The sequence below is a fragment of the Anoplophora glabripennis genome, unplaced genomic scaffold (assembly GCF_000390285.2).
Source record: "Anoplophora glabripennis isolate ALB-LARVAE unplaced genomic scaffold, Agla_2.0 scaffold155, whole genome shotgun sequence".
In the NCBI taxonomy this organism is placed as follows: domain Eukaryota; kingdom Metazoa; phylum Arthropoda; class Insecta; order Coleoptera; family Cerambycidae; genus Anoplophora; species Anoplophora glabripennis.
In genome coordinates this window covers 637,043-652,799 of record NW_019416721.1, presented here as the reverse complement: position 1 = coordinate 652,799, position 15,757 = coordinate 637,043, and the positions used below count along the sequence as shown (strand labels likewise).

General features: G+C 32.2%; 1 protein-coding gene across 3 annotated transcripts; it reads right to left on the bottom strand.

The window, feature by feature from the left end:
• Positions 1-1,559: 1,559 nt before the first annotated feature.
• Positions 1,560-15,424, bottom strand: LOC108915276. 3 transcript variants are annotated; one of them, XM_018721272.1, is made up of 2 exons: positions 15,229-15,424; positions 1,560-3,162 (listed from the first exon to the last, which is right to left on the bottom strand). In XM_018721272.1, exon 2 carries the CDS (start codon positions 3,148-3,150, stop codon positions 2,554-2,556), a length of 597 nt encoding a protein of 198 aa, XP_018576788.1. In that variant the 5' UTR covers positions 3,151-3,162; positions 15,229-15,424; the 3' UTR covers positions 1,560-2,553. The 3 variants fall into 3 exon arrangements, with proteins under 3 accessions (XP_018576788.1, XP_018576779.1, XP_018576794.1); XM_018721263.2 differs by lacking the exon at positions 15,229-15,424 and adding an exon at positions 10,439-10,608; XM_018721278.1 differs by lacking the exon at positions 15,229-15,424 and adding an exon at positions 5,867-5,927.
• Between the last annotated feature and the right edge of the window lie 333 nt (positions 15,425-15,757).

Sequence of the window (15,757 nt, the reverse complement as noted above, 5' to 3'; positions counted from 1 at the left end):
TGAAAAACAAATAACATTACTGAAAAATAATATAAAGTTATAATTTCTTCTACGCATGGTCAATATTACATATATCCTTTTAATAATAATAAATTATACAGCAGAAATAAGGATACAAAATGATATCTTGACAAAGTAAATATCTGTAGGTATACCTAAACTCTTTTATTTAAGCATGCCTATACACATAAACAAATATAAACATTTGTACAAAATATAAAATAAATGACGTCTATTTCACTTGATTCATCCATATTTCAAATAGTTCTCACTGACTAAGTAGTTGCTCTTCAAATTATATCGAAACGTATAGTTGTTGTTCCATTTTCTTAGTTCTTGTCCCTTGTCCTCTTGTCTGTAATAGGTAGTGGGTATAACTATATTTAGGTAGATGTGACGCAAAATTGGAAATCTCTTCACACATATCGTTTTAAACATTTTGCATCAATATTCATTATTTTATATGCACCTTACAATAACCACAACTGCACACACTACAAATTATCACATAAAATAGCGTCAAAGTAAAGATGAATAACAACGAAACCAAGCAAACTGACAAACCGCAAACCTAACCTAACATAATACGAATTGAAACGACACACGGGAAACAAATAAACTCGGGCTGTTACGCGCAGTCTACGCAAGTCACGAACATACATTTTTTCTAGACTTGTGTTATAAATATGCTACCACATTTTTTTTTCTAATTATGTCTTTATATAACAAAGGCAAATGAACTAACGCTTGAGAAGGATTGGGGATTGAGAGCAAAATTTAACTAATGCCGAATGTTCCATAAGATAAGCAAAAATAGCAAAGGGTTGTTCGTCTGTTATGTTTCCGAGATCGAAAGGGAATGTTTCGAGTAATGTTTCAAACTCTCTTCAATTGTAACGTTTCGGCTATGTTTCACTAAATAAGTTTTCAAGTGCTACATTTCTGTAATGAAACAGAAACGTTTCTAGTTAATGTTTCAAATGTTTAGTAAAACATCTCATTTGCAACGTTTCATTTACGTTTCGTGTTTAGTGGGTACAACCATTTTTCGCAAAGTTACGGCCTCTTGAAAATCACGTAAAAATTTAGGATACTTAATTTTTATTTAAAAAAAATGTGAAAATATTACAAAATGGTTTTAAAATGTTATCTTAATAATAAAAAATTTAATAACCCCCAATTTAATTAAATAAATCAAAGAACATACAATTTTTTTTTATTAGTAGGTAGATTGTACGAATTGTACTGAATTAATTTTAATTGAGTTAACCGTAAATATTAATTCAAACTACTTGCGATATACCTAACTAATAACACCCTGTATCTCGTAGATAAAGCGTTTTCGCACAGCATGTTCAAATGAGTTTTCACATTTTTTTGAAATACTCTTCGTACATAAAACTGTTTACTCTTCTTTTTAAAACACCCTGTATAACATTTTTCTTCTAAATTTCGGAATCAAGAAAATAGTTTATTTTTTTAAATATAATTTTTTATACAGAATATTGGTTCAAAGGAAATGGTTCTTCTAAATGGGTGAATTGAAATAAAAGAAAGCATTATTCACTAAATTTTTAATGAATCACAATAATAAAATAAAGTAGAAAAAAATACTACCGCTAAAATTCCATAGTCCTAATTATGTACACAAATTAATCACGCTACAACAAGCGACACTTGGACCGCGAGGAAAAAACGCCCTGTACACCATCCTTGAACCCGTTTTCAATCTGAAAACAAGAAAAAAATGGCAAGCGTCTTCCCCTATTCTCTGCTTTTTTAGAAATCACATAAATATTGCAGTCATTACATCTTCTAAAACACTGTAAGTTCTTTGATAAAAGTAAAATAAGTAATAATGATCCAGCGAATAAATTTCTAAGGAAGAAAAATAAGAAACTACCCATTCAAACGGATATTCTGACAAAATCTCAAAAGCAACAGCAGTTTTAATTAATTTAATAATGATTTGTTGACAATATCATGTTAATTAATCTTTAAAGAACTGTTTTTAAAACGTTGTTTATGTTTCTTTAGAAAGAAATTACGATATTCAATTATTTCATAAAGTTATTTGTTCATATACATCATGAACTTCGTCAGGCAACCATAAATACACTTAGCTGCATTAACAACTGCCTACCTTCGAGAATTAGCAAGGTGGCGGGTATCAACAGAGAACATACAAATTTTATAGCTATTTTCAGTTCAAACCGAAATTTCCAAATATAGAACCATAGAAAAAACTAAACAGAGCTTTTAAAACCTTGTCAGTTTTTAGTCGCATTGAACGTAACATCCAGACATTCATTCTATTCGTTAAACAAATTACTGAGGTCTAAAATGCGTTCCATCCAAGTCTACAAGGTTCCATTCCCTATTCTATGCCTTTATTGCCAACAGAAACGCTAATAACGTTCAAAAACGACTCGTTATCAACATACTACTTTGATCAAGTTGTTGTTTCCTTTCAAATGGAACCAGTCAAGAAAAGAGCAGTCACTAGACCGCTTAATATAAGCGACCGCGCTAGTAGAACACCCTGTACGTCCATCATTTATTCTTAATATCACGTTTGGCGCCGTTCCCCAAGCAAAGAGAAAAGCTTTTATAGCACAAGTACTTGATGGCCATCATGCAGCCCAGCATGAAGATGAACCCGTGCGGCAGGAAGGCAAAGTACATCAAGTACAGGGCTAGCGCCAGCTGGAGAGGTACCAGCAAACAAGCGGAGTACACGGCTATGGCAAGGAGAAACGTAGACTCGAAGCATTTGGTGAACTTCTGGAAGAAATTGGAGATCACGCGTGAAATCGTCACCGGGGAGCTTTTCTGGAGCTTCGCCTTGCTCCGGCCGGCAGACGCTGCCGATTTCAGTCCCGTCTGGAAGAACTTGTAGAAGAAGGTGTTGAAGAGCGTCGCCTTGAAGAGGAAGATGGAACTTTCCGTCGACGGTTGGGATGATTTCAACCAGCTGAACAGAGCTGGGAGCAAGTAGTACTGCTGGGAACATATGAAGGTGTTGAACCTCTTGATCTTTTCTATGGAGGAAGTACGGACCAGTCTGTAGGGCTTCTCCTCGGACTTGAGTTTGGTCACGGCTTGGGGCGCCATGGTTTGGATCTCGCTGGCGGAGATTTTGCTTGACATCTTTGGTATATTCTGAAATGAAAAAAAATTGTTAATATTTATACGTACAGTCCCTAAATAAAACAAAAAATTAACGCTTTGGTCTAGATACGCCATAGAAAGGACATATTTAACAAATGATTAGTGTTTTTTTACTATATACAGGGTGTTCCACCTAAGAGGGATTCTTCTGTAACTCTGTAACTGTGAAATTTATATAAAAAAAATAGTTTTAATAAAAGTTGCCTGGAATCATGTGGGCCACGTAAAGAAAATATTTTTAGCTTTACAGGGTATTCCATTCCGCTTGGGAGCTACATAACTTCTTTATCTTACATGGAACACCCTGTATATTATTGCATTTTTGAATTCCTTGGTTAATATTAGGTAGAGTTTATTAAATGTACATGATGTTTAAAACTTACTTTTCGAGATAATCTGTTGTTTTTTAAAAAAAATCACGATTACAGCTCTCTAAAAATATAATAGTCCAGTCGGCAGAGGCCGAATAGTTACTGTTGGTGACATTTCCTTGATAACTCGGAAATAACTACACAGGAATACTTTAAATGATGAGTACAATAACAGGCTAATTTGCTGACAAAGTAACGAGCGTTCAAATAAAAACGTGGTCGAAGTTGGCTCTGACACATTGGACGTAGGGAGTAGCTTATAGCGACCAACTTAACCTCATTTCTCAACGAGCTGTATAGCAGCTGTCAGTTTCAATAACGTTAATGACTATATAACTTTATTTTAAAGAATAATCGTGATAACAATAACAAACAATTAAAGGAGCTGCGGAAAGTGTCCCCCTCCTTGTTATAACAATAAATTAAAGCAGCTGCTGAAAGTGTCCCCCTCCTTGTTCCAAGCACTTTTCACACCTGTTCCTCAAAGAATTAAAGACATTTTCTAAGATGCTCGGGGTATTGTTAATTTCACGAATCTTGTCTATAAGTCGAGCCTGCAGATGGTTTAAATCAGGAATAGGCAGTTCAAAAATAGTGTTTTTAAGGTAAGGCCACAAAAAGAAATCACACGGCGTAATATCACATGACCTCGGTGGAAATTCATGTTCAGCATTGAGACTTATTAGTCGATTTTGGAAAACTTCCCTCAACATATTCATCGTCTCGCCTGCCGTATGTGCCCTTGCGCCATCTTGTTGAAAGTAAAAGTTTGTAATTTCGTTTTCTTCCAGCTGGTTAACAAAAGGAGCGATAATTTCTTCTCTATACCTTTGCGCAGTAAGAGTACCATTAAAAAAAATAGGTCCATAAATCCTCCTTCGATTGAGAGCACACCAAACTCCAATTTTTTGAGCGTGTAGAGGGCCCTCGACAAAAAAGTTATCTGGTTTTTCAGAAGACCACATTCTCATATTCTGTGAGTTTACGTAACCACTTAAATGAAACCAGGCTTCATCAGAAAAAAAGGTGATATTATGAAGTTCACCGTAGTTGTTTAAAAACCATTCACAAAATACAGCCCGTCGCGGAAAATCAACTTCATGAAGTTCTTGCTGACAAGTTAAACGATAGGAGAACAAACGCAAATCTTTTTTTAACACTGTGTGGCAGGTACCGACTGATACTCCCACCATTTGTGATAAAACACGTACAGAAGTTCTTGGCGCATTTTCCATTATTTGTTGGACATTTTCTTTTAATTCTTCAGTCCGCTTTTTAGGTCGGCCGCTTCCTTCTTTTCTTGTTACACTGCCCGTTTCACGAAAAACATTAACACAACGCTGAACTGCACTTTGAAAAATTTTGTACTCAACAACGCCGGGAAATTGATTTTGAAATTCTATGAAACATTCCTCAATAGAATACTTCCATATTCCATCAATCTTGCGTCCATTTCTAAAGTAGGACTCTATGATAAACACTTTTTGTTCTTGAGAAAACACCATTTTAAACGCTTTTTAAAACGAAAATATTCAAATTGATAGCGGCGATATAGCGCTTTGACAGATGACGTTTAAGTTCATTTGCTATACGCTACGCCCTACGTCCAAATTTTCAGAACCAACTTGACCACGTTTTTATTTGAACGCTCGATATTTTATCAGGTAAAAAGTTATTAACAATTTAATCGCGAAAAACAATTTTTTTTAGTAGTTTTCTTTAAATAACTCAGCGGGATGACTTTGTACGAAAAAATGCTTAGGACATGATTTTGTTCGTAATAAAAATAGCTACCAAATGGCGATGGTCCGATTACGAAATTTGCAATAACAAAGCCGTGAGATTGAAAAAACGGTATAAAACGTCATTTTTTAAAGTTGCTGTAAAAATGTCAATTAGGAACAAAAAGTGATAAAACTTTCGAAAATTATACTTCAATATATATATACAATAATGACACTAAAGCCGAAAATCAGGAGCAAAACTTTTTGTTCTATAAGGTGTTATACATTCATCGGAATTTGAAACTCGAAACTTTGCCAAATTTTGCCTTTGCCTTTGAAAAATATTTTTTTCACGATTAAATTGTTAATAACTTTTTTCCTGATAAAATACTTTGTCAGCAAATTAGCCTGTTATTGTAGTCATCATTTAAATTAGGCCTGTGTAGTTATTTCCGGGTTATCAAGGTTTGACACAGGCCGAACCTCTACCAACTGGACTATAAGGAAAAATTTCCACTTGTGAAAAAAGTGTTACTTCACTAATAACTAATGTAGTTTAACCAAGTTTCTGACAGTTCTTAAAACGTTCAAAATACATACTTTTCCCAGTGAGCACCCAATTTAATTATACTGCTTCGTACAAGATCTTGGAAAAACTGAGTCTACACTCAAAATATCGAATTTGCTGGTTATAATTGCATGTAACCTATGTAGGGGTCATGGGTAATCTTACTGACGTTCGAATATAAAATTTTAATACTTTTAAACATGATTTCGATGAAAGAAGCACGATACTGATGCATCATAGCAGCCGAATATGTAACTGTACTTCTCTCTATCAGAAGAAAGTTCAAGTTCAAAGCCATACTGATAACGGCTGAATATCAAACAGGTCACTTAAAATAAACCGATATATTTTCGTTAAAGCTGATTTGATTATAAACGTTTCCAAGTAATGGAGATTTAAAAATGTTAAAGAATGGAATTGTAATAACAATAATTTATTAATAAACAACTAACGATATAAAATGTAAGATGAAATATGGCAGTAAATACATTTAATGAGCAACGACAATTCAGATTGCAATATACGAATTATGAAAATCATAACAAAAAAAATCTCAGCAAATTCTTCCTTTGAAAATTAATAAATGTAGGAATTTCTAACTTACTTTACTTTTATTTAAGCGTTGGGAAAAAACTGTTTTTGGATAGAAAAATGGTAACATTAGAAAAAAATTACTTTTGATAAAATCCAGGATTTAAGCACTATCTTTGACAATAATTTGTAGTTTGTATACAGATTATTTTCGCTTCTAGAAGAAGCGGATAAAGATCTTGAAGATGTTCAAAATAACAAAGAGCATATTATTTTAGAATCAAAGGCATCAAACATGGTTTTAATTTTTTTTATAATCTTGAAAAAAAAACAGCATAAATAAAAGATGTAAGGAAGATCCTATTACGTTAACCTAGTTTTTTTGTAACCCTGTATAATATTTTTCATGAAATTATCTACTTTCTTACGCCAAAGTTTGTAATGTTTACAGATTATAGGCATTTTCTGAAAAAAATCCGTTTGTCTTATTATAATCCTAATATTCCGACTGATTACTGTTTCGCTACAACAAAAATTGTATACCAAATAATAAAATAGAACAGTAGTATTTTTCCTATCTACAATGAGATTTCTAGGTCATTTCAAACATTGTAGTATTAAATAAACAATCAAATGAAAAACAGCCGTTCTACCTGTTCTAAAAGTGTATTTAATATTCAAAGGTTTTAACGAAATATGTTAATTTAATTCACGGAACTTTATCCTTAATTATATGCGTCACATTTATAAGCTAACTAACAACTTTGTAGATGTATAGGATCATTTTAACTATATAGAAGTAAGTAATAATAGAAGAAACATCGTATATCTCTGACGCAGACAACTAAACAAAATTTATACTCGCTACTATTTAGTATTGTGTTGTGATATATATTATATTCATATTTTCATTAAAAACTGAGTACGATCATTGTTTTTCCGATAAGACGAAGAACACAACGAAAGGTTGATATATTTCTGTAGATTCGTTATTTTCACCGACGGCGTTTTTCTTCTAAGTACCTTTGACTGCATTTAATCAATATTTCTAGTGAATTATGGTGTATTCAAATAAAACATGACGATTTGTAAGAATGTGTGAAACAGATAGCGTAAAAAAATAATTAATTAACCCAAAACTATTATAAATCAAGAAGGAAAATAATCTTTAACAGGCGCTTCATCTTTAAAACAAAAAAAATAAAAACTATAGCGTTGCAGCCTGCGTAAAATTAATCATATTTTATGTTTGCAGAAGGAAAAAAACATGAGTCACGGTGTTTCACGCAAAATCGACACGTACCACGAGATAGTCGTTGAATGAAACGACAAAACGAGTTCCGAGAAATTTCGACCGGTCGGAAAACAAAGCGTTTATTAAAAAATCGGACTTCGAACTTTGGAATCGCTGTTTTGGGAATTCCTCTAAGGTCGTGCCAAAATTACAAATTGTAATGTAATTTACAGTTAGCCCACGAAACCGTAGAAATTCAACAACAGCTATGACGAAGTGAAAGTATAGTTAGCACTAAGCGGTTTGGTTGACCAGTTCCACAAATTGTTTTATAAATAGATCTCAAATAGTCGATAAGATAAACTGTTACAAATTCCTAAGTAGTTTGCGGGGGAAATATTTATTTTAAGTAATGGATTTTCCAGATTAAAAACATCCAAATAGCTGGCAAAATCATTGCTATAAATTACAAGTAGGAAAAATCCTTTGCTATTCGAGTATAAATTACGAGTCACATCATGGTCAAAGCATAAGAAGAAATTTCAGGAGAAGTGCATACGGTCATGTGCTTTAAGATTTACAGGTTCCAATTGACATCGTAACAACTAGGTATACTGTTATTATTTTAAATCAAAAAAATTAAATTTTAATAAATTATGTTTCTTTAAAGACTGATTTAGATATCATTAAACACCTCTTCGACTACCTAACTAAATTTTCCATTACTGACCCCATCTGGCCCACCTAACCAAATCCTGCCCGTATTTGTTTTTCTTCAAAATTAGCCAGTTGCATCACGAACACCATTTCGCTGTGTGGTTGTCTCGTGTCATGTAGCAACAAATATTAAGAAAATACAAACGGAGATAAGAGTTTTTAACAAATATGCTGGCTTAGACGCTGTTTGAAATGAGATAACAGCGTTATCGAAGTTGTAAAAAATTTTAATCTACCGTGGGGTCATCAACATCGTACAGAGAATAATTGAGATTTCACCTGGTTTAATAAAAGCTTTTTTTTTCTTTCGTACATGAGAAAGCACCAGTGTACTGTTTTACACTTGCGCTTATATTGTAGTCAAATTAAATTAAATCGAATCCAATTTACTTGCCCAACGGAAATAGAAATATATACAGGGTGTCCCACCGAGAACTGCGTGGATCGATGTCTAGGAAAGTACTGCTCCGAAAAATTTGAAAATTTTGCCACATAGCAATGTCCTTGAGGCGAATACAGCTGAAATATCTAGAACTCTCCAGCAGTTCCAGTTATACCGGAAGTCGACACCAACTTGGGACGCCCTATATATTATTGCATTTTCGGATTCTACCTGAAATTTGGGGGTCACTTTATTAAATATTCCATATACCTAGGAGTTATAGAATTTGAGATATTAATATTGATAGAAAAAATTTGACAGATGCGGAGATGCAAGTAACTCTTTTCAGGAGCGTGATACCAAGTAGATTTTTGATACCTGTAAAGGGCATAGGTAACACTACATTATGGTATACTAACAAATGAAAACATTTAATACTAGGCGTTTCATTTTTGCTGTTACATTTTGATAAATTCAAACAGCTATAACTTTCTTAACTTAAATGGAACACCCCGTATTTTTTTACTCTATCATATGCAGATTGAAATTTCCTTTCAAGCTATATAAGCATTGTTAGGGTTGCCGTTACTACTTTTAGAGATATTTCCAATTCTCTATTTTTTTAACAGTTTTTCTCGTATCAGTCCGGTTGTCAAATTGGCCATGACCAGAAAGAAACACTCCAGAAACAATTGAAATAACTTGACATTTATTTGTCAAGTTAGTTGTCAAATTATGGTTGCGTCTGAATAGTTTTTGCTGAAAATTTAAATAAAAATGTCTGGGGATCGTTTAAATTATACCAATGAGGATTATTTTAATTTGTTTGTTATTTATGGAAAATGTGATAAAGTAATTTCAAGAACATGTGGAGAATTTGCAACGCAGTTCCCGATGGGATACCCTGTATACGACAAAATTAATGAAGGAAACAAAATTTCAAAAAGGAAAATAAATAACATAACCATTAGTGTACCGGGCACCGTAACAATATTAAATTTTTATATTTAAAAAAAGTGTTAAAGAATTGTAATAGATTATCGCACGATCCAAATTCAGCTAATCTAGATAATATTATATGGTTAAAGGTATCAGAGATATGCTTAAGCTTAAATCCGTATTTTCCATAATAGTCATGAACAAACCCTACATGACTATGCTTGACAGGGAACGTTCTATCCAAATATGTAAAAATATACAGGGTGTTCCATTTAATTTAACAAAGTTAACATTCGCGGCCATTTTGTTTGGACTTCATTTGTTCTTCTACTATCATTTTCGAAAAATTCATAAAAACTCGTGCAACTTTTATATTTCACATTTTTTTATAACTCTCAAAACAAAAAAGTTAAAGGGAGGTCAAAATATAGTGAATCACCCTGTACATACGATTTTCTATTATTTTTCGCCCCTTGTAAATGCAAAATTCAACTTTTTTTATTCGCAGTTATTGTAACTTTATAGAAAATCGTCAAATATACAAAAAATAATTACTTGTTTTGATTTAGGACTTACTTTTAATGTTACAGGGAAAAATATGTCGAAAAACGGATAATTTTTCGTACTTTTTGTATGTTTATTGTTCCCCTCAATTTAGCAATGGTTTTTTGAAATAGGCAAACTCGGATCTTTATTCTACATAATATTTGGGATTTTTTTTTGGGAAAACTAGTTGTTGCGGACTGTTCCAACAAGACAATTTTACAAAAAAACACAGTTTTAGAATACAAATAAACGTACCAACATTGACAGAACACTAAATATATTCCACACTAGTGTACACTATAAGGGAAATACCAGGCAAAGTCACACTTTGGAAACATCGTATTATATGAACAATTCGCGACTAGTACACTGAAACCTGGTGCTGTTGTTTTTATTGCTGATAATGCAGCACTTAATTAAGAGATTCTAGAAGATTTTTAAAGCATGGGATTAACAGGAAGAGCACAATAAACATCACTTATCTCTGCCCCACACCTATATACGAGTGTCTGTACCAGTTTTATATGACGTTGTTGATGTATTGTAATTTATTCCGATGATTCTTTTGCTAAAGTTGTCGTGTCCTTTCCATATACATGCGCACAACAATTACTCATAATGACGCTGGTCGAACAAATGACAATAAAGAGATGATCTGAAATACTGACGAACATCGTACAGTTTCCACAAAAAAAACTCTCGCCTGTACGGTCTATAGTTGCAGAAGAATTTTGCAATGTTTGATGACATACATTTGTGTCTATACACTTTTTACTTCAGTTTTAAGGGTCGGTAACTCGTTAGCGATGCAATTTGTAGGTAAATTAGGTCCAAACAATCTATTTTGACTCTAGTTTCCGCCGTATAAGTTTGACTACATATTTTGAGAATCACCCTGCATTTTGCAGCTATTATAACGATCCGATTAACCGTTTAATCATTACTTTTCTATTTTAAGAAGCCTTGACTGTGGCTGGCCAACCTCGGCTTGTCAAAAATTCAATCAAGGCAGTTGAATGGAACCTATTTGTTCTAGATTTCAATTAAAACATCAACCGAGGAGTCGCTAGATAATAACGATACCTTCTTTTGCCAATTTTTCGCCCATCTTTTGAATTGTTGCGCTACTTTAGAAAATAAAACTCGTTTATAAACTATTCATTTTCAAGCATCAGCGAATATTATAGTGCAGTGAATTTGCAATACAAAAAAACCGCTTGGGTGTGAAATCTACCTGTTTTCGATTGCAACAATCGAGTAAAAGTTCAATTCGACGCTAACAATGCTGAGTAAGACGGTAGGTATTGTGGTCAATGGTGCAATAATGGGAATAAGAAATAAACATTGTTTTGTATAAAAAACAAATTGCTTCTACAAACAAACCGAATTCAGTGAAACGGGGACTTTCTAGTCTCTTTTTTCACAAATTTCTTTCTCTTTTTTGTTAGCTTGGGAATTTAGCACCATTTATGCAACATTCTAATTGAAAGAAATGAGCGACTATGAAAAAAAAGGTAATTTACACAAAACATGTTATTAAATTTGTTTACCATAATTTAATAAAAGCGATAAAAAAACGTTTTTTACGGACTACTTTTATTGCAAAAAAACGAAAGTTAACTTTTTTAAGTGTTTTTTTACTTATTTATAGGTATGTATTTATTTATATACTAAAATGTTACTTGACTCAAATTGGGATAATTAATTATACAAGTTTACAATGTAACAATTTTCTCACAAATAGCAATTTGAATCATAAAAAAAATAATTAAAAAATCTAAGCCTAGGCCAATTATTTATTTATACAGCCTGTAATAAATTAATAGAGATAAGATTTTTGTGACGTCAAATATTGTATTAAATACAATGAAAATACGATTTTCACACGCTCCTTATCAAGATTGCTTTTAGAAACAATCGGGTCTAGCTTGTCCCGTGACTTCACAAATTATAATCCACGCAAAGTAGGCCTTGTTTCGCGCGCCACATAGGTACCTATGACTTCGCATTGTTTTTGCACCTGCCTACTTGAAATTAACAGTTTGTAACTGTTCATGAAATGAGATGGGAACAAATTTCGGAATGTTAATGAGGTTTTGTGGGAAGAAACAGCTAGTTTAACTGATAAATTAATATAGTTATAGTGGATAGTATATTGAGACGGTCCACGCAGATTTAGCTTAGCAAAATCGATTGGACTTAGATCCGATTTGAGGCGGTTCAAACATGAATCCTATAAACCAATATACATTTAGAAAAGCTATTAGAAATTGTAAGATATTTATTTGTGCCACAGGCTTAGTGGTTTATTGGACAAACACACCCTATGAGAAAGTTAATAACATAATAATTGATAACAAAAAAATTGTCTAAAACTAAAAAAGATCCAACCAAATCAATAGAAAATAAAATTTATAGGACATTACTTATATAATACAACAGGGATTTTTTCGTTTGCAGACGCTTAAAAATGAATAGAAGAATTTTTCTTGAAGGCCTTGGTCTATGTTTTAATTGGAATGTAGAACAAACAAAAGTATGTTTTGGTGTAGTTGTCTATTCACTAATGTACCACTGGATAAATTATTGTTATTATTATCAAAAAAAATACAAAATGATTATTTGGCAAATAGAACATAAGAATAGGATGTACAATGGAATAACTGATATAAGTTTCTTTAAAATCCACGTTTTCAATGATAGACCAGTGCTTAAGCCTTCACAAATGGTAAAAAGTGAAAAAAAATTATAGTAGGATGAAACCTATTGGAAAAGGAAGAGAATATAACAGAAATGAAAGGAAAAATAATTTACGGGCGATCTGAGGTCGGGAAGGGGAAGGGGGTGAGTTTTTAAGGGTAAAAACGGTTTCCTTTGATTTCCGGAAAAACTGCAAGTCTTATGGAAAAAAGTTAAATAGCAAAGTCGTAGGTAATAAAAAGATCTACAACCTTTGTATTTACACTTTTTTCACATAACCTAAAAATTTATGTGAAAAATTCAAATAATCAAGTTTTTTATTTTTTATTTTTATATTTTACAAAAAAAAAAATTCACGAAATTTTGTGAAAACTTACCTATTTATGTCCCAAACACGCTGTAATTTTTTTGATTTGAAATATTTATTTTTTCACCTTATTTTTACTTAATATCGAAAAAGCACCCTAATTTTCAATCGAAAATTCTCACGTCAAAATATCTGCTTTTTTAAAAACGTCGGTGGGCTTTTTCTTCGTTGAAATCTCTACTTTCTGATGGTGTAAAAAAATATATACATTACTATGGTAAGTTTTCTCAGGAAATGCAAAGAAACGAACTAGAATCCGAAAATTTTTTTCTAATCATTATGTACAATTTTGAGCTATTTATTAAAATTTACACTTTAATTACTCGAAAAACGTAAGATTCCATGTTACATTGATAAACAAAAAAATTACAAGTCGAAATATACTATTATAATTAACAACCAAATAAGTTAATAAAGTTAATATTTAATAAGACATCTACAATATTTTGAGAAAGTTGTAGAATCTTCTTTCGTTTCTTTGCATTTCCTGAGAAAACTTACCATAGTAATGTATATTTTTTTTTACACCATCAGAAAGTAGAGATTTCAACGAAGAAAAAGCCCACCGACGTTTTTAAAAAAGCAGATATTTTGACGTGAGAATTTTCGATTGAAAATTAGGGTGCTTTTTCGATATTAAGTAAAAATAAGGTGAAAAAATAAATATTTCAAATCAAAAAAATTACAGCGTGTTTGGGACATAAATAGGTAAGTTTTCACCAAATTTCGTGAAAAAAAAATTTGTTTGTAAAAGATAAAAATAAAAAACCAAAAACTTGGTTATTTGAATTTTTCACATAAATTTTGAGGTTATGTGAAAAAAGTGTAAATACAAAAGTTGTAGATCTTTTTATTACCTACAACTTTGCCATTTAACTTTTTTCCATAAGACTTGTAGTTTTTCTGGAAATCAAGGGAAACCGTTTTTTACCCTTAAAAACTCACCCCCTACCCCTTCCCGACCTCAGATCGCCCGTAAATTATTTTTCCTTTCATTTCTGTTATATTCTCTTTCTTTTCCAATAGGTTTCATCCTACTATAATTTTTTTTGGTTTCAAAAATTATCGACCCCGGTCCATGATTACTATCAATGTCACCAATTTTAAGTAATTACATAAAATAAACCACCATTTGGTGAAGGTATGTAGACGATATTACTGTAATTTGGCCTGTTACCATTGGGGAATTAAATAATAATTAACCAACAATTAAATTCATTTTAGAAATAGAAAACAATAATACATTATCTTTTAGAAATTATATTTATAAAAAATGAACATTCTTTAGAATCAATGTGTTTTGAGAAGTGTTTATAGCAAAGCAACTAACTTCAACAACAGTTTACGGTTTTTTTTACTCGCTTTTTTTGTCAGACACGCCCAAGTAATAATAAATTATACTTAATTCAAACAATTGCTTTTTATCTTGTGAATGCAATATTACACAAAAATTTGAGAAATAAAAAACTTGCAAAAACTCCTGGGATATACCTAATATAATCATAATCATATAATTCAATAGGGTTCGGTTAAATTTATTTGTCTACATTTTTGGTAAGTGTAAGCTTTTCTATTAGGCAAAAATAGCTTAACAAAAATAATCCTTGGCTGATCTTTTTGGAGTAAGGATTTTTACATGTGGCAAGATATCCAATTTACAAGTTTTAGAGTTTGATTAATATTTTTATTTACGCGATTTTTTGGCACATATTTTATCACAATGCTTGGTGGATTCTACGTCACCGAAAAAATGTGGTTAAGCATTATATGGTCACACCATATAATCTTTCTATGCAGATCTGACGAAACATTTTTTACCTAAACGTCATAATCGACGATCATTAACATTCCCCTACAGTATCCAGTCAGATAACTGTGATTATATTATAGAAAACTAATTTTTACAACGTCTAGGAGATACCGATTTGATTTACAACTAACATACATCCATTTACAAAAAAAAATATAAGCTACTCACTTAGTATCGGTTCGGTAGTATATCACAGGTTTAATCCTTCAGGAATTTTGTCTAAAATGCAGTTTCGTTTACAGACACAGCGATGAAAACGTGCTTTCAGGGAAACAGCTCGTAGAAGACACAGTAAATGGTGTGTTGTAAACACAGAAAACCTATTTCCATTTCACAGACACCGCAGACTTTAAACACAACTAGCGTTGCACTGAAGAGCAAGAATGGAGCTAGGGTTTACCAAAACAAACGGTATACATGCCGTAGGAGGGGTGGGGGAAGAAGCAACGTTGCCGGATTTACCTCACGGGAATATCCAGCACATGGTTCGAGGTTTGAGTTCTATTTGATTGTTGGTGCACTAGATATCTTGACCGTTCTTTTTTTTTTCAAATTCATTGAAAGGAAATTCGATCACGGTATTTGAATATCTTTCATTTTGCGAAATGATATTTGCCTCAGTGTAGTACTTATTGTTTTTCGCGTATTCCTTTAATTTTTCAAATGAAACATCACGTTAATATTCATGCAAGTTTTG